This window comes from Eublepharis macularius, chromosome 1 (genome assembly GCF_028583425.1).
Source record: "Eublepharis macularius isolate TG4126 chromosome 1, MPM_Emac_v1.0, whole genome shotgun sequence".
Lineage (NCBI taxonomy): Eukaryota > Metazoa > Chordata > Lepidosauria > Squamata > Eublepharidae > Eublepharis > Eublepharis macularius.
This window is the reverse complement of record NC_072790.1, coordinates 63,102,639-63,122,101: the sequence shown is the minus strand read 5'-3', so window position 1 is coordinate 63,122,101 and position 19,463 is coordinate 63,102,639. Positions and strand designations below refer to the sequence as shown.

Sequence of the window (19,463 nt, the reverse complement as noted above, 5' to 3'; positions counted from 1 at the left end):
GTTTGTTTTAAAAATAACTTAAACTTCAGTCTGTGCACTTATAATATATACATTTAATCTCAAATTAGAACAGCATCCACTTGAGTTTTTTTTTTCTTTTTTTGCTGAATATGAAAAGGAGCATGGTTGTGGGAACAAAAAATTGCATATCCAGGACCCTAAGTTAGTTTGTGACTCTAGCTGCTTGGTGGCCTTGATTGGGCAGAAGGGCTGGGTACAGATTATGTAAATAAATAAATTTGACATATGTATGAAGTAGTATAACTATTTCTATTACTTTCTGTATGATAAAGTTTCGCTAAATTAAATAATGCTGTTTCCTTAGTGGCTTCCATCTTTTGTTTCAACGTTTCTGCTAGTTTTAAGCTTAATCCAAACAAGACTTTATTCCAGCCACAATCTCAGTTGATAACTGAATGTATTTTTAAAATAGTGTATTTTAAATCTGTAGATTAGGATGTCCAGGATTTACGATACCAGAGAGCCCCCCAACACCTATTGAGGCAGGTGCATCTAAGTCTCTCTTTTTCCCAGATGAAGCCATTAACAAACACCCCAGATTTAGGTAAGTTTGTTTTGTTAATGGCTTTCTTTTCTCTGCACATCTTATGCGGCAATAGTGTCCTGCTTCCCTTGTTGTGGAATATAAAACTAATCACAATAACTTGCGCTTTGAAAATTAGGCATGTACACAATGCACACTTCTGCTCATAAGCTCCATCGATTTTAAATTTGTGATCATCTTCTCTTAAAAATTTTCTTGGTAGATGTAGAAGTACAGAGCTTGATTGCATGTTCTCAAGAACACGTTAAAAATTTGTCTGTGTCTGGTGAACAGGTAGCTGAGACCTGTGCTCTCTCCACTGCTCCCTCCACCCCATGATTTTCCTTATTTAAAGAAGCGCTTGTTTTTGCCATCAGTAAATTCTGACTAGTTGAATCGTGTAGTGTGAGCATCCTGTTTATAACAATATGCAGATGCATTATTGGAACCATAGTGAACTGTCACCTTCACTCCCCCACCACTGTTGCCATCTTTTCATATCGTCTTGCAGTGCACTAAAATGCTAGTCAATGTGCAGCATTAAGTGAATAATTAAGCAAGTGCCTATAAAATGCTAGCAGAACCCGGATAGCATACCTCAACATCATTCTGATGCTTTGAATTAATGCAGATATGGAGTAAAAATACGAAGGGGGTACGCTGGGGAGTTTCTAAAACAATTTCAATTATTTAAACATTAAGTACCGTGGAGTGTGTTTAGGTATTTTCTGTTTCAAAGAAGTGTTTCAGGAGGATTCTTTTTTGAGAAAGTATTTCAGAAGGATTCTTTTCGTTCCAGTACCTTAACAAGAAATATTCGGCACAGAAGAGGAGAAAAAGTAGTGATAAATGTACCAAGTGAGTATACAAACAGTTTGCTTCCAAAGAGTGGGGGAAATACGCTTACCAACACTGTTTTAATTTCTTGTTAACTTTTTGTATTTAGTATTTAAGGACAAGAATACTCCATCGCCATTCATAGAAACATTCCCTAATGATGATGGTGAAGCAGCAAGAGCCGTCAAGCCTGACCATGTATATATGGATGCTATGGGGTTTGGAATGGGCAATTGCTGTCTTCAGGTAAAATTATGAAAATAAATATTCTTGGTTTCTTTTAGGGTTTTTTTTGTAGAATTCTTGTATCGCATTTTAGCTTCAGTCTCAGCAACCATATATCTTGGTAATGTTCTGTGGTGGTCCTTTTGAACTTCTTTCTCTCCTGCCACCCCCATTTTGAAACTGGTGAACTGTGGCAGTACACAGACATAGATGTATCTGCGTTATGCTAAATATACAGTTAAAGCATCTCACCACGCCAAGAATTGCAGATTTTAGATGTTCTTAAACAGAAAAGCTGTTTATTAGAGATCCTAAAATCATGGAAGGATGTGTTTTAATTTAATTATCTCTTGCATTCTCTCTTATCCCTGAACTAAAATACTTTTCATATATGGTATATTGAATGCATGCATACTGGCTTGTTTTCCATTCCAGATTTTCATGCTCGCCCTCATCCTTTTATTTCCAGAGTGGTTCAGTTCAGATATCACACCGAATCTTAGTTAAAGAGGCCTTGTTTGGCATGATGTCAGAATTGACAGACCGTAGTTACAACCATTGCTCCATCTCTGAAGATCTTTGCCCATTAGTGAAAAACTGTACTGAGCACACAAGTAGTTCTAAACCATGATTTGCCTGTATACTTGGAAGCTCAAATAATGGTTAGTGCAAACCATGATTAGGATGATGTACAAATTATGTGAGTCTAATACCTTAGAACCTTGGGAGGGGGAAGAGGAGGGACTGCATTTCTTCACTTCTGGAGGAACCTCTGTTTAGTGACAGCTAGGCTGGGGGGAAACCCAGTGAGAGATGTGAATAAGCAAGAAGGCTGCTTCCTTTGCCGTTTTTGCATCTTCATGGCCACTAAGGGCTATCGGAGCAGTGAACTGCTTGGGAGAATAGGTTGGGAGTAAGTGGGGAGAGGAGATAGTTCCCTTCAGGGAAGCATTTCCTGATGTGCCTCTTGCTTTATTCCTCCCCAGCAACATGTTACTGCACGGCTTTGTTACAGTTTTCAGGAAACATGCTTTTGGTTGGGCATTAGTTCCAGTGAACTTAGTTTTTACAAAGTCTGTGCTTGCAAAGGCATTATTCAGCACGGTAGTGCTTGCATCTATGATGATTTTAATATTCTTTTATAGGTTACATTCCAGGCATGCAGCATTTCTGAAGCAAGATACCTTTATGATCAACTAGCTACCATCTGTCCCATTGTAGTGAGTAATTTAATTTTATTATACGTACACACATCTGTCCGTACAGAAGACACCGTCATAAAACAGTCAATAACAAGAACTGTTCGAGTTAAAGTAATTTATAAAGATTGAAAGTCCAGATTACATTGGCTCTGATACAGTCATAACAGATTCAATTGTGCGTGTGGGTGTATTAAGAAGTAAATTAAGTGAAAGTGTTTCCTCTTTGATATGAATTGACATTAAACTGAGTACATAAAATACCATTAAGATGACTTGTTGCATAGAATGAAGGCATGGAGCTGCTCCTGGTACTTCTTTTATGTGCTGCTGAGGCACATGCATGCTTCAGAAAGAGTGGGAGAGCACATGTCAGCTTAGGCATGAGTTGAGTAGAGAGAATTAAAGGAAAAGTTAAAACTCAAGACGGGTGTCTTAGCAATAGAGTGCCTTTACTAAGGTGCATTACTACATTCTTAAAACAATACAGCAAGACTCTTAACAGCTACACTTTAACAATGATCAAGAGAAATGTTTGTTCATGGTGTATAAGGGCAGCAAGGGAGCTGATTCTATAGGACCGCGGCTTAAAGAGTCCTCCTGGTCCTAATTCTCAACTTGTGTCTTGATAGGAAGGAATTTTGTCTTGGAGACAGCAAGAAACTTCCTTATTGGTTAATAACTTCTAGATAACAACAACATTTGATTTATATACCGCCTTTCAGGACAACTTAACACCCTCTCAGAGCGGTTTACAAAGTATTTTGTTATTATCTCCACAACAATCACCCTGTGAGGTGGGTAGGGCTGAGAGAGCTCCAAAGAGCTGTGACTGACCCAAGGTCACCCAGCTGGCTTCAAGTGGAGGAGTGGGGAATCAAACCTGGTTCTTCAGATTAGAGTGCTGCCACTCTTAACCACTACACCAACCTGGTTCTCAGATAAAGACCTGCTAAACAGCAGTGCCTGAAGGACCTGGAAAAGCTTTTGGAGCTGCTCATAAAAATAGAAGACAAGTATTCTGTTCAGTTGAAAACCACCATCGGCTGCTATGACCTATGCATGCATAGTGGTGTCTTTCCTCCCCCTCCCCCCCCCCCCCGGTCACTGAAGTTCTTTGCATTGGTTAAAAAGAGTTAAAAACAGCTTAAATTGATATTTGAAGTAACTATGATGGCTGTGGTAAAACTGTATCTCCCTTGTGCCACTCAAGAGTTCCTAATCAGTCAGTGCATTTTCCGGTTAATGCTTTGAGATGTTCAGATGAGAACTGGGAAGGTTGCCAAAGTGGTACACCGAACCGTTTTGCCTGGCACTCCATTTCCGGTCTCTGCCCAAGCCACCAGGGCACCAGCAACACTGCTGGGTTCAGCAGTGCAGGAGAAGCAGTGTGCATGACCTGTGCCCATCCTCACCTGCCAGGCCTGCGTGGTCTCACCAGCTGAGTCCAAGTCAAGTTCCTGAGATGCTGGCTGCACCACTGGGACTAGGCTGGATCTGAGTACACCTGAGCAAATAAAGCCTTTGTCTCCTCCCCACCCCCAACATCTTCAAAAGTATATGTTGCACATTTTTAGTCACTTGAACCAAAATGGTTGCCTACCCCGGTATTAAGTGATCGCAAGCTGCAGTAGAAGAGGCGGAAAGTCTCTTCCCCATTCCTAGAAAACTGAGAGGACTCCATTTTCATATAGGCACAGCAGGATGGGCATGAGAAGGGTGGCCTCTCTGCCCTTAAAAGAGCCTTGCAGACCCCCTTCTGGTGGTGGGATGTCACACAACCTTAGTTTGAGAAATGGTAGTCCTAGTAACAATTTGTTTGCTAGCAGTGTTGAAGGCATACAAACTTCCTTGCAGTTTCTCCCCCGCCCCCCGTGCCGCTTCACTCCGTCTTTGATTTTATGTGTTGATGTGTTGAAAACTTAGTGCTTCATATCCCGCATTGGTATGTTTTAGATGGCTTTAAGTGCTGCGGCTCCATTCTACAGAGGCTATGTGACCGATATTGATTGCCGTTGGGGAGTAATATCTGCATCAGTAGATGACAGGACACGAGAAGAGAGGGGATTAGAGGTATGCGTATGCTAACACCTCATGCAAAACGGAGTCTGTATAACAGTCACAATGCCCAGTCCATCCTTAGTTTCAAATGAACTCATTAAAAATTCATTTAGTTTGCAAGTCAGCTTCTTGGTGCTTTGTCAAAATCAGTATTGAAGCAGAAATACTTTGTCTGACTATTAACACAGTAGTTGGGAGAATTTGCTCTTCTCACATTTGGAATGAAAGTACCGTAACTGCTATTTTGTGTGCTCAGTGCCAAATAATCCCAGAATACAGGTTTAAAAAAATCAAATATACAGAATTTTTTTTGTGCTGGTGTGCCCTGATACAGCATACTGGCACCTCTTTCTGCCAGGACTTGGACAGGGCACCAGATGGAAATAGGACATGGCCGTCTGGAAAAGTGGAACTCTGTAATGTAGTAATGTATTCATAATTAAATAATGTAAATAACATTTTATTTATTTAAAACATTTCTGTGTTGCCTTTCCACTCCCCAGTGGAGACTACAATATATACATGACAAATATATAACTTAGTTGCTTAACTTGGCTTTTATCTTTGGAAGACTTTGCACTGCTTGGCAAGGGATTTGAATTAAGAGGAATGGAGGATGGGAAAACAGTGAAGGTTAGGGTTAGGTGACTTGTGAAATCAAAGTGAAGCACAGAAAATTATGCTGGATATTGGTGTCTCAGTTCTGGATACCAGAACCTGTCAGTCTTGCATGAAATCATATTTTAACACTGTCAAGCTCATTACATTTATGTCCTTTCTATAGTCCAGTCTCTTATTTTTGTTACTTTAATACTTGGAATATGAACAGATTATATATACTTAGACTGTACTACTGAAAGCAGATTTATAGTTTTTATTGGAAAAGGTGCATAACTATTCATGATGAGTAGTTCCTATTGTCCAGTAACTTTTGTAAACACTGGGTTTTTTTTCTTGAATTACATAGCCACTGAAGAACAACCGTTACAGAATTGATAAATCCAGATACGATTCCATAGATAGTTACCTCTCTGAGGGTGGCGAAAAGTACAATGATATTGATTTGACAATAGATAAAGAAATCTACGACCACCTAGTCAGTGAAGGTAAGTATATGAATGCATGTGATTGTGATGCTGTGTGATTTTGATTGACTTGGTTTCTTCCTTAGTAGGACCTTTTCCCTTAATGGCTTCATTTGGTTGACCTCACAGTAGCTGCATTTGAAATATGATACTTTATTGCTTTATGCACTAATGCACTTTCTGAATAGGCGGCTGCCTCTAGGCAAAAAGTATATTGCAGTGAGGGGGTGTGACTTAGTAGCGGAAGGTCTGCTTAGTATACCGAAAGTCACAGGTTCAATACCCAACATCTCCAGTTAAAAAAAGGATCGAGTGGTAGGTAGGACTGTGCTTTCAGTCTGAGTAGAAAATACTGACCTTGATGGACCAAGGATTGGATTCAGTGATAAGGCAGCTTCATGTGTTCCTAACTGCCAATGGGAAATACTAATAAAAAGGATATTCTCGGGTAGACGATAGCAATAGCAACCAGCAGGGAGAGTTTCCTTTATATTCCCAAATGTTCCATTTCAAATTTTTGTGGCAGGTATTCAGCTTCTCTTCTAAGCAAGTTTGGTCAGGAAACTGCACGCTGATAATGTATTTGCTTCTGTCACTGCTTGAACTTTATCATGGTATTTGATAGGATTTATTTCTTTTAATATTAACTTATGTTCCAACTTCTTGGTTTTATAGGCATAGACCATCTTTTGGCACAACATATTGCTCACTTATTTATTCGAGATCCATTGACTTTATTTGAAGAGAAAATTCATCTGGATGATGCAAATGAATCTGATCATTTTGAGGTTGTATCCTGTTCCAGTTTGTTTACTTTAAATTGCCCACATATTTATGTTCAGTGTGGTACGGATAACAGAGAGCTATTCAATAAAAGAGAAAAACATAACATTCAGCTATTTACAGCTGAGTAATTATTTACTGTAGCATGTGATTCAGGAGCGACCTTTTGATTACAAATGTGCTTGGTTAGAAATGAATAACATGCTTTATCTGTTAAAGGCAGGGAAATTTTCTGGCTTTAAGTTCAGTGAGATATTAGCAGAAGCTCAAAGTGCAAGCAGAACAAAATACTAAGTTCATGGATGATTATTCAAAGTAAAACCAGTGTTCCTAGAAGGACTTGCATGTAAATGATCTGGGCTTTTGTAAGTTACATCTGAACTCTTACTGTAATTAGGTATCTGCCAAGAGAGAGTGTACATCAAATGAGTGAGGAAATGGTATCATAAAATACAGGAAAATTTCCTTTTTCAAATACTACTATTTTAGAAATATGGAATCAGCCAGAATAACTTTAGATGTAAACTTTTATTTCTTTTACTACTTTACATTTTATCACTTGTTTGTCTCGCAGTTTGTATTTGACGTTTACCATTACAGCTCTGAATAATACGAGGAAAGTTTACAAATGATGCCTGTGTTGGTGTGAAGCTCTTCTAGATGCATGGGTTCTTCTGTGCTAGTGAAAGCGCTGTGATCTAATAGCTTATTGCCTTTTATTCTGACTTGTAAAAGATCAGTCACTTAATTCAAGTTAACTGGGAACCAGTAAACACTCAGTTGCTGTTCAGAATTGCAGGTACAAATAATAAAATAGTACATATAATGTGTATTTTTATCTCTTGTAGAATATTCAATCAACAAACTGGCAGACAATGAGATTTAAGCCACCGCCTCCAAATTCAGATATTGGATGGAGAGTTGAGTTCAGACCAATGGAGGTGAGCAGTGAACATGTTCCAACAGAATCTCCATTTCAGAATCTCTGGTTGAAAAACTAGAATTGAAGTATTCATGATTTTCATTCATGTGTCACTTAAAATTAACTGTATCCATTCAAAGCAGTGGGGGGGGGGGTAATTTTGCCACAAATTGCAATGCAGTTGTTCACCATCTAATAAATTCATGTCCTGTTTTGTGACTTGGCAAAAATCATATTGAGGCATCTTGAAATTATATCGAGCAAACATTCTCTTTATTGTGACCTCTTTGTCCTATATGTATTTACTTAATCATCTAAAAGTAATGTTTTAAAAACATTAACATATAACTTGGATCCTGGTAAGCATTTCCATGAGTGCAAGGATTTCTGCCTGCAGAGCTTTCTTGCCTTCCCCTCTTGTGGTAGTCCCAAATTCTGTTCTAGGATTCCAGGAGGCATTCCAGGTTGCTCAGGGGAGAGACACAACACAGTAGCAGGATCCAAGCCCATATTTCTGTCTGATTGTGTGCGATGCATATTCCAATAAATGAAGTAGATGAATAAAATTTCCAGTAAATATATGACTGAATCCGGAAAACTTGGTGCAGTTTTACTAATTCACAGCTTTCAGCAATGTCCAAAACATCGTTGTTCCTTGATTAGAAAGGGGGGTGGGTGGGATTTTCACGGTATTTCTTAGCTGTCAACAGCAGATTTCTAATTAGCCTAAAAGAACAAGTGGTGTTCCCAGTTGATTTCTATGAAATGTAGCTTGTTGTTTAATCCAGTAATAATGACAACCATCACTACCTTTTTAGGCTGTATGGATCCTTTATCTCCCAGGTCTCCAGCATATGGGCTCCACCAGTTACTTTGTGAGGCAAATGTCATATGTCTGTGAAAGTAGGATTAAGCTCACAGACAGACCTTCACTTAAATTCTGATTTGCCTCAACAGATACTCATTTCATTGCCTTCTCACTGTAGCCTAGGAGAGCGTTAGTGGGGATAAACTGGGAGTAAGCTCTGATGTCTGTGCTCAAACATCAAACAAAACCATAGTTAAAACTGCTTAATTAGCCAACTTCAATTCCTGGTTTGAGGGACATGAACTAACCATAGCAAGTGGAGTAACCTGCATTCAGACAATAACATCAACTATAGTAACTACAATTCTGAGTAGTGTCTGAACTTCTGATTGAATCAGTACTTCCTCCCGTAATGAGGAAGTGAATGAACCTGAAATTTACTTCTAACCTCACTTCTCTCCCAAAATTCCAAGGCCACAAATCATCTGTGTCTGCAGAGCATGTTTCAAACTATGAAATTGCTATTAAACTGCTTTGTGTGTGTCTTGTTTTGTTTTTCTCCAATGCTTAGGTTCAATTAACAGACTTTGAAAATTCTGCCTATGTTGTATTTGTGGTGCTGCTGACCAGAGTCATTCTTTCATACAAACTGGATTTTCTGATTCCTTTGTCCAAGGTGAGAGTGACCCATGCCTAACTTATAATGATGAAAAGCAAGAAAATTGTTGGTAACTAACGTTTCACTGGCTTAGTCTAGTTGACAATAGTATATTAAGGCTGTCATATCTTACTATTTGACTGCTGCCAAAAACAGCGGTCTTGTGTCAAGCTCCTTCCTGTTCCCTGTAATTTTACCTTTGTGGTGGTGACATAATTATGCCATTGCCCTGCCCCATTGGTAGTGCTCAGTGATACGGATTGTGACAGGAATTGCACTACATGAGGGTGTATCACTGAGAAGTTTGACTAAACATGGGGAAAGTTGGTGAGAAATTGGCCATAGGGGATGCTATTTTAGGCAGAAGTCCTTTGCCAAGAGTAACATGTAGCTTGTCTTTAAAATAGCTCTTTAGTCACACACTGCATGCTGTGTACTAGATGCAAACTTTCCACATACGTCAAATAATAGCATACTCATGCAGCAGTTAAAATCAAATCACCTAATACCATGCTCTTCAATGCATACTATTCAACAAAGCTGTACATAAAACGAGTGTAGCTAACTTGATAGTTCAGTGTAACTAACCTGATAGTTATATGCAATAATTACACTCAAGATGTAAAATATTATTGGAAGATGTGACCTTTCAATGAAAAGAATTCTGCTTTGATGTCTTAAGAATTTTGTTTTTATTTTACTTTTGGCTGAAAAAATGTAAAAATTCCAAATAAGAAAAAAATATTCCTTGTTCATGACTTTGCCCATTATCAGGACTCTTGTGATATTTTTCTTTAAAGCACCATCTCTTGCAGGTATATGATAGGTGAGCATTCAAATTTGTTTTAAAGAAAAACATTTTGCCTTGCTACTGGAGACCTTTCTTGTTCAGTTACATCTGAAAGAAGTGATCGCCATAGTATGTGATGGTGAATCAGTTAGCTGTAGTAGTAGCACAGAACATCCACCTGTTGAGGAAACTAAACTGTTCTTTAATCTAGTTTCTGTGAGAGAAGGGGAAGTTGTATGGCTGGCATTAAAATCTTTCAGTGGGGGATACTTTTTTTTTTTTTTTTTACAATATCTAACATACAACTACTACATACATACATACCCTACAAAACAGTAACTACAAAAGACTACAATAACACAAGGGATAGGAAAGAGGAGAGAAAAAAGAGAGAGGGAGGGAGGGGTGGAAAAAAGGGGAAGGTACCCTACAAACACTAAACACTACATTTCTGTTTTCCCTTCATACTGCCATTATTCAAAAGTTAAAGCTTTATATTATATTGATGGAGTGGTTGACCTTACTAAATGCAAATTACAATTTAATTTCAAGTTAAATTTTTCTTCCCCTCCTGGGTCCCGGACGGAGTTCTCTCTGCGCAACTGCAGCCGCAGTGCTCGTTTCCTCCCCCTCCCCCTCAGACTTCTCCTTTTCGTCTTGCTTGGTGCACTGGAATTCTGGGTTCCTGTCCTCAAAATCCCTTAGTTGATCTTCTGATAATATCTTAAAGGCTTGATCTTTATGGGTGAACCAGATTCCTTCCGGAAATAACCATTTGTACTTTATTCCACGTTCTCTCAGAAGAGCTGCGAACTTTTTATACTTAAAACGTCTTTTCCGGACTAGAAATGGGACGTCTTTCAGTATCTTAATTTTGTTGCCCAAGAAGTCCAAATCCGCATTGTATGAATTGTATAGGATAGTGTCCCGGATCCTCTTAGATGAAAAATCGATGATGATCTCGCGCGGCAACTGACGCTTCATTGCATACTTTGAAGTAGCCCGACGGGCTTCCAAAATGGCGCTTTTAACTTCTTCTTTAGTTGCCCTCGCGGGTGTCGCCAATAGTTCCGAGACAAGACCCCGTAAGTCCTCGTTTTCCTCCTCTTTCACATTCTGGAGGCGCAAAATTGTCTGTGTTCGTTCCACTTGTAGCCCGATCAACTGATTCTCCACCAGTTTAAGCTCTTTATTCGTAGCCTTCACGAGTGACACACTTTCCCGAGCAGACTTCTCTGCCCCCCCCGCTGCTTCCTTGATGGTTTTCACTTCGCTCTCAATTAAGCCCACCCTTTGATCTGTTTCATTCAGCTTGTCAACAAAGGGTTTTATAGCTTCACCAACCGCCCTCCGTACAATTTCCTCCAGCGATTCTCCCTTTAAGGCAGCCAAAACTGACTTGCCAAGGGCAGGACTTTGTTTTTTTGTTGCCATTTGGGGGGGGGGGGGGCGCCAACCAAATTTTGAGACTCAGCAAAGGGGAAGAGTGAGCCTTCTTAGCTTCAGATCTCACCTCTCCTTCACGCACGCTTGTAATAACAGAAGGAATTCGCTTACTTGTAGGCTCTCGCCTAGTTCTGCTCTTTGCCGTTTCTCATGGCCCGGCAGCACTCGAGGCGCCGCGCACGTCCGCCGGCCTCCGTAGGGACAAACGGGCAATTAACCCCCCGCATTGATTCCAGGGGGCTCTTCCCGCAGCGTCCCGGACCCAGCCTCCCTCACTGGGAGTTTTGGGGGCTAATCTTCGCAGATCAGCCGCCCGGACAGGGTGCTCGGCCGCTTCCTCTCAAGCCAGCGAAGAGGAGCGTCCGACATGGCGGAGAAAACGAAACCGAATCCTTTCAGTGGGGAATACTGAAGACAATCTGGGACCAGGGGGCCAGACAGGTAGGTAGAGAATGAAGCCAGAGGGGCAATGAGGAGGAGGAGGGCAATTGAGGCAAGGAAGGGTTTTGAAGGCACTTCACATAAAATAAGAAGGCCTGTGTGCTATGGACAGGAACTCTAGGAAGTCGGCAGTGGCCTGAAAAGTCAAAACCGGAAGAAACTGTGTGGGGGAGACAGAGTTGAAGTGAAGAGCCAGAGAGAAAGTAGAACTGCATCAAAACTTCGGCTTACACTTTTAGACACACATGGCTGAAGATTGGTGCTTGGGCCTGGGAACAGCAATTTGAATGAAAAATTACTGGCTAGCAACTCTTCCCCCACCCCCACCCCCGGCAGGGTTTGGGATTACCATTTGCCAAAGATGACAGTCATACATTCTAATGTATTCACTTCATTCTTGTTAATAAACTGACATAACGACAACAACAACAACTGTGCTTATATACTGCTCTTCTAGAAAGATTAGTGCCCCACGCAGAGCAGTGAACAAGTTAGTGTTACTAATATCCCCACAATACAGCTGGGGAGCTGGGGCTGAGAGGAGTGGCTTACCCGAGGCCACCTGCTGAGCTCATGGCAGTAGTAGGATTCAAACCGGTAGAGTGCTGATTCGCATCCAGACCACTGACATGCTGCCCTAAGAGGTGTTGTAGCTATAGTGTGCACATGCCTGGAGGAGCATATCATCCCTGATGTTGTTCTGGGGCCTTAAAATGTTTGGAGAAAGTCCTACTTCAGATACTTCTGCTTCCCTAAATAAGAAAGGTGGCAAGTCGCAATAAAAATATTACCTTCAGGGTGTGTCTGTAAGTGGGATTTCCTGCCTAGGGGTCCCTGTGGCTAGCTTGCTGGAATGCTGTTGAGTATCTGTTTGTGAAGGCTTTTGTATTAACAGGTAGTTACTGGTGTGATTTATATTTAATTTTTGCTGTTAAACAGCTGCTTGTTGTGTCTTGTCATTTGCTTTTTTATGGTTTTATTCTTTTAACTACTAGCCCTTGTGGCAGTTTGCTAGTGGGTTGATTGGTGCAGTATACATCTTATAATTAAAAAAATAAAGCATATGTGTATGCAAACCCAACTTTTGTTATTTTCCGGCCAGGCATCTCTGTGCACTATAATAGAGGAACTGTGGGAACTTGTCTCTGTTTCTAAGAGCCTGCAATTGTCTTTGTCTCTTCAGGGCAGATGACGTTATATATTAGGCAGAGCATTTTACTCGTTAAAAACAAGTCATAAGAGCCAGCCGTTTTGGAGGGGTGTCTCCTGATTTATTAAAGATCACGGACCAGGCAACCCATGGTTTCAACCATTTGGCAAAGGATTACTTTAAGTATTCATATCCAGATTCCTAAAAGACCATGTTGATGCTTGCTGCTTAATGCCAAATATCTTTTAATCTTGAAAGGCATGTGCTTAGTATTCCAGATAGTTAGGAAGCCCAGTTTCCCCACCTCCATTTTTTTGTTGAGAGACAGTTAGAACAACTGTGTGACCTGACAAACTTTTTCATATAGACACACTTCCCCTTGCCTTCCCCAATACATGCACACATTTTTCCTTTAGTGGATTTGTAATGTTGCCACGCTCAGTGTTAGCATGTATTATTTTTATGTAGCTTGTTCCCTTTTTAGAGACCCGCTTGCCACTTACCATTGCTAGTGTTTATTTTGTCTGCTGTGCATCAGGCCACATTAAATAACTTTACAAGGAGCATTCACAAAATACATACACTTTCCTTCCCTCTACTGGTATGCCCAGTATTGGATTTGGTTGGCTTGAGTTCAGCATGCTGAACCCAAAGTTAAGACACAGTCTTGTTTTTTATGCCAGCATGTGAACTGCAATATTATGGAAACCCAATAAATAACTTGCTGTTTTATGGCAACAATTCCAGCTTATTGGTAAAAAATGGCCTTTTTTCAGAGTTACAGTGCAAAAGTAGTAAAAGTACTAAGCTGTTGCTTAGGTATTGTCTGGGGTCAATCCATCCTGAAAGCACTGCCCTTGTTCTTTAGTAGCTTTGTTTTGCCTTCAGTTATGTTTCTTACTATGATCCCTGATCACTGAACAAGGCTACAGTTCTCTAACCAAATAAGAAAAGTATTCCCAAAATAGTGGGGGAGGATATTTTCAGCAAACACTTTATTCCACCATGACACTTGTTTTCTGTCCAAAATCTAGATGAATAAATATTTGGTCAATAAAGGAATTGTTATAACTTACACCTTTCTGAAACTTCTGGTCTCTTGGTCTTAATTCTAGATCAGTTTGCCCAAATACCTTGTTCTTCAGTCCCATTTTTTCTGTTGCAGTATAAGAAACTCTGATTTCATAATTTATTATTTTATTTGTAAGGTACCTCAAGCAGGATTCTGGACAGACAGCTTAAAAATTTCCTCAATAAGTGCTCTTTTACAGAATCAATGGGAAAGCTATCCTTTTTCCAATTAGTAATGTACTTTAATTCATTCAGTGGTTTTCAAACCTTCATGGAATCCTTTCCAAATCACCGTGATGGCTGTGGAGTTCCTGTGTCTTACAAAGAATTCAAGGGAATGTTGTAAACTTCTGCTTGGGAGTTACTGTTGAATGTAAATTGAAAGCTTATTTATTATAAATGTTAACTTTCTGCCCTTTAATTTAAAAAAGGACCCTTAGAGCATGTGAGAAGAAAACATTAAAGCCATTGGCCAACAAAACAGTCCATTGTTTCTCCTTTTATCTGCATAACTAAAAACCAAAATCAACCTATTTTTATAGAGTGTAAGAAAACTTGATCACTCCAAAGTAAAGATCCTTGTCTTTAGCATGCAGTGGAGTACTGGTAAGGATTGAACCAGGAGACTGGGAAGAACCTAAAGCTGTAACATTGGTGCAGAGAAGGTCATCACTTGCATCACCTTCTACCCTACTTCAGTAGGGTAAGGAACATTCCCTTGCAGCTACATGTTATCTGAGACTTGCACTTCCAGGAATCCTGTGATAAGCTTCCAGAGAATGTCAGGATTCCCGAAAACTACTGATCTACCTGATAATCAGTTCAGTACAACAGTTACTAGCCAGCCGTGTTCTCTTTCTCATTAGAGAAGTATTCAGGTTCTGTGGTGAATAGTAGTCTCTCTTAAAAAAAAAAATCATTGTCTCCGATGTAATAGGCTCCCATCTCTTTACTTTAGTAAGGGGTCTTGAAAGACTGGCTCGTGTTACTATATCCTTTCATGTAATATTTTTCAAGAATGTACAACTGTGTGAAGAAGAGCCGGGGTGAGCTATCACCTGTTTCCTTAAGAGCAGCTAGAAGGAGCAGAGGTATAGTCAAGGTGGTGATTGCGTACAGCCCGGTCGTCCTAATGTTTTGTTCCCAGAGGTCATGCGCCTGCATATGTGATTGCATGCAGGGATTCAGCAACAGAAGCAGTCCCTATGAAACACTTTTTCAAATACCCACAGACCTCAACTGCAAACTCCAGTTTAACCTTTTTTTCCAGTTTAACTTTTTTTTTCCTCTCCCCCCCCCCTTCCCTTTATTAGGTGGATGAAAACATGAAAGTAGCTCAGAAACGGGATGCTGTCCGGCAGGGCATGTTTTATTTCAGGAAAGATATTAGTAAAGGTATGCTGCTGCTTATTTGCAGTCTGATTTCATGAACAAGAAGTGTAAAATAAAGACAAAACTAATCACCTTGGCTGGTTCTCTTCCCATCCTTTTTTCCTTTGAAAGGCGGCAATGCTGTAGTGGATGGATGTGGCCCAGCTCAGAATGGAACAGAAACAGATGCAGAAGAGTATGCTCTAATGAGTATCGATACAATAATCAACGGGAAGGTGAGGGTGGCTTTTCATTTGGGCAAAGCAATAATGGCCTATAACAGCTACACACACTTAGGTGTGCACGCGTGTGCGCGCACGCAGACGTTTCCCTTACCACTTGCATGCTGGTACAGTCATCCCAACTGCTTTCTTTGAAATCTCCACCACTTATTTTAATGCATCAGCAAGGTAGCATTCAAGCTTATTTCCTTCGGCTTTCCTGTCAGCAATTTCACATGGCTGGGGGTTAATTGCAGCTAAAGTGGATATAAAGCAGTCTTTTATTTTCCTTTCTGATGTGATGATCCCCACTTTAATCTAGCTTTAATCGTCTTCTGTTTTAAAAATGAAAACCACTTTAAGAACATTTGTGTTGTAAAGCAGTATATGAATTCATTTTAATGTTCTGACACCATTTTGTGAGAGGATTTGAACCATTAGTACATTAAGCTGTTACAGCACGACTTGTGTACATTTTTTTTTAAAAAAATGTGTTTCTAAATTACTAATCTAAAGGCAGCACTTCAACCTTCGGCTTTTTTGCCCCCCCACAGGAGGGTGTGTTTCCTGGTTTAATTCCAATTTTAAATTCTTACCTTGAAAACATGGAAGTGGATGTGGATACAAGATGCAGCATTCTAAACTACTTAAAACTGATAAAGAAGAGAGCGTCAGGTATGAAAACACTTAGGTGTTGCTTGGGATAAACGTCGTAGAGTAAGAGCCAGTGTGATGCAGTGGTTAAAGTGCCAGACTATGACTTGGGAGACCTAAGCTTGAATAACAGATTTGCCGTGGAACCTTGCTGGGTGACCTTAGACACACTCTTAGCCTAACCTGTTTCACAGGGCTGCTGGGGGTAAAGTGGGGAGGAGAGAAGAATTACATAAGCAGCTTTGGGTCCCCATTGGAGAGAAAGGCAGGGTACAAATGAAGCAAATAAATATGGCTAAGGAAGCATGTGGCAGTGATGGTCTGCTTTGTGGCCCAGCAAGCACTATTCTTTGCACTGAGTGCAGAGGCTAGCTACATAGACCACCAGAGTCTTGTAGTTTACATTTGGCACTGGAATTGTAAGGAAACTTTGTAAGCCTCAGCTAAGCTTTCAATACAAAGCAAATGAAATGATTGTATTCATACAGTGCATGAGGAAAACACGGATCTCCATTTTGTGACCTTTTTCCCTTCCCAGGAGAATTGATGACAGCTGCTCGATGGATGAGAGAGTTCATTGCAAGCCACCCAGACTACAAACGTGATAGTGTGATCACGGATGAAATAAACTACAACCTGATTTGGAAATGCCATCAGATTGCGCAAGAACAAGTAGAGTGTCCTGAACTGCTTGGGGTGGGCTTTAACAAAGCAAAATACACTGGGACTAAAACCGATGCCTTTTGATGGAAGGCTTCCTTTCGTGGAAGGCTTCCTTTCATCCAGGGGGTGGGAGGCACAAAACATTCTCTGCCGAAGCATTAGCTACCGTACTGTGAAATACCTGTGATTTCTCAGCATGAAGACCAAAACTGGTTCTTCTGCACCACATGATGGGCCAATCTCTCTAGTCTCTTAAAGCTTCCTACAATAGCATATTCTTATATTTAAAGTTTATACTGTGTACATGTAAATAGTAAAATATTTTTTGATTTAACATCAATGTATTTTAATAACATTATACTGAAAGTCATTGTGCACCAGCCTGTAACTTTTTATATGATTATTCAGGGGAAAGGGGGAGAAACAACTTTGTAAAGGTACTGTAATGGCACTTGTTTATTTTCAGCATTCCAGACTTTGAATGTTTACCCTGACTTTTGTTACCTGGAATGCACTGAAGAATTTACTGCATCTTAAAGAAAAGTTCAGTCCCTGATTCACATTTTTTATTTCCAGTTATGAGAATATGTTGTGGTTACAATCCTAGTATAGTCAGTGAAAGAAGTCTCATAGGAATCAGATTTGTAGTTGGGCAGCCCACTACATACATAAACTTGGATTTAAGCAGATTTTAATCTCTCTGCCATCAATGAGATATAATAATTTTAAATTCAAAGAACTTCCAGTTAACTACATTAAATGGTAACCAGCATATTCCTGCACTGCTCTTTTTTTTTTTTTTTTGCTTTTGCTTCACATACGTGTCACCTTAGTTTTACCTGATCAGTTCAACGGCATCATGCGGTATGTGTTTTCAATTGATTTTTGATAGGTGGAGTCTTTAGGATAGGTTTTTCTCTTGGGTGCAAGGAAATATAATAACATTTCAAGAGCATATAATTCTTTAATGGCACCTGTATCCTTTTATAGTCAAAACTGCAGTTTTCCCCGCTCTGAAGTCCTACATTTTTTAAGCTATCATGAATTCAGTATGCGTGCTCATTATTTTTCTTTTTGTCTTTTTCCTTCTGTAAAAGGCTAGGTCTCGTGTTCAGCCAGCTAGAAGATCCTTCTCCAATCCCCTCCACTGTATTGATAACACAAGATGTTACCGTGTGCTCCCCACCACAATATCTATGGCATAGAAGCCAGAATAGATTTATTTCCCACACAGTAAAAATTGGGAGCCTCTGTTCAGCTAAATTTGAGTGTTGCACAAATATAAGAGGAGACCAAACAAGCTGTAGAAGAATAAGCAACATACCACTAGCTGAAAAGGAAGGTGATAAATTAAAATTAAGTTTGTTTTTCTTGTGGCACAGTTAAATGTTTCCCCCTATTTTCTAGAAGCTACATCCTCTTTAACTGTTTTTTTGAGGAATCATGGAATGCACTAATCCTTCTGTGAATCAGGAACCTGGAGTTTAAAGGAATTGTATAGAACCTAAAACTTAAGACAGTTGCTGCAATTGTACATATAACCTGAGGTTTAGGAGGCTTTTTAATATTAGCTGCCTATAAGGTGAGAGTGACCTACTGTATGATAGATTATGAAATACATAATAACAAGCATATATAAATATCTTAAGGTGTAATGATTTCTTACCAAAAAAAAAAAAGTGCAGTGCAACTGTGTAACAGTATGCCTGTAGAGATACTAGAATGTGCTGTGTATAGATGTGCTTTAGGGAGATGCTTGTTTCGGGTTATAAACAGAGTGGCACAGAATCACTAATCTGTGGAATGAATAAAAATTTGAACTGTGTCATCTTGAGTGTAATGCTTATTTATATTCAGGGGTTTGGTTTTTTTACAGAAGCTGATAGCAAATGCATTGAAGTTTCAAAACGAAACACTATGGCTGCTTCCACACATTGGATAATCCACTTTCAATACTCTTTAGTGAACATTTGGAACTGCTTTTTCATGTGTGGAACGAAAAATCCACTTCCAAAGGATTGCTAAAGTGCATTATTCAACGTGTGGAAATGGCCTATATGTTTATATTGTGGACTGAAAAGTTGTTACCTGCTTTTCTCCCATAAGCCAGCTTCTTTCACCTACTCTGTTATCATGGCCAATTTCTGAGGCAAAATGACTAACAGTTGTAGAAAGCTGAGACTGGAGCTTGTTTTGAGGAAAGTAAAAGTCAGTTTGGAACCTTGCACACATATAGAACCAGGAGCATCTGTTTACTGGTGGTTGAAGTAAGGAAGCATTAACATGAAGACTGAGGAAGATCCATTGATTCAGATAAGGATGGAGGACTGACTGAAGCAGCCAGAGGTCGTAGGGATGTGCAAAGGATGAAATGAGATGGCAGAAGAAAGGGACAGGAAGCCCAAGAAAAAGGTACGGCTTTGTGCTGTGAAGAGAGACCAAGAAGCTCAGCAATCATGAGAATTTCATGAGCCTGAAAGGGGGAGAGCTGCTAAATTTCACATGGTTGAAATAACAAGCCAGTGCAATGAATT

At 39.9% G+C, this 19,463-nt stretch overlaps 1 protein-coding gene across 1 annotated transcript in view; it reads left to right on the top strand.

Moving 5' to 3' along the window:
- GCLC (glutamate-cysteine ligase catalytic subunit) overlaps positions 1 to 18,754 on the top strand; it is a 30,110-nt gene extending 11,356 nt beyond the window's left edge. Inside the window, exons 4-16 of the mRNA XM_054979693.1 lie at positions 452 to 565; positions 1,344 to 1,402; positions 1,491 to 1,627; positions 2,752 to 2,826; positions 4,762 to 4,878; positions 5,834 to 5,972; positions 6,627 to 6,739; positions 7,583 to 7,675; positions 9,036 to 9,140; positions 15,334 to 15,415; positions 15,524 to 15,627; positions 16,167 to 16,287; positions 16,805 to 18,754. Coding sequence (XP_054835668.1) covers positions 452 to 565; positions 1,344 to 1,402; positions 1,491 to 1,627; positions 2,752 to 2,826; positions 4,762 to 4,878; positions 5,834 to 5,972; positions 6,627 to 6,739; positions 7,583 to 7,675; positions 9,036 to 9,140; positions 15,334 to 15,415; positions 15,524 to 15,627; positions 16,167 to 16,287; positions 16,805 to 17,013 — 1,468 coding nt within the window. The 3' untranslated portion in view covers positions 17,014 to 18,754. The remainder of the gene's footprint in view (positions 1 to 451; positions 566 to 1,343; positions 1,403 to 1,490; positions 1,628 to 2,751; positions 2,827 to 4,761; positions 4,879 to 5,833; positions 5,973 to 6,626; positions 6,740 to 7,582; positions 7,676 to 9,035; positions 9,141 to 15,333; positions 15,416 to 15,523; positions 15,628 to 16,166; positions 16,288 to 16,804) is intronic.
- Positions 18,755 to 19,463: the final 709 nt, after the last annotated feature.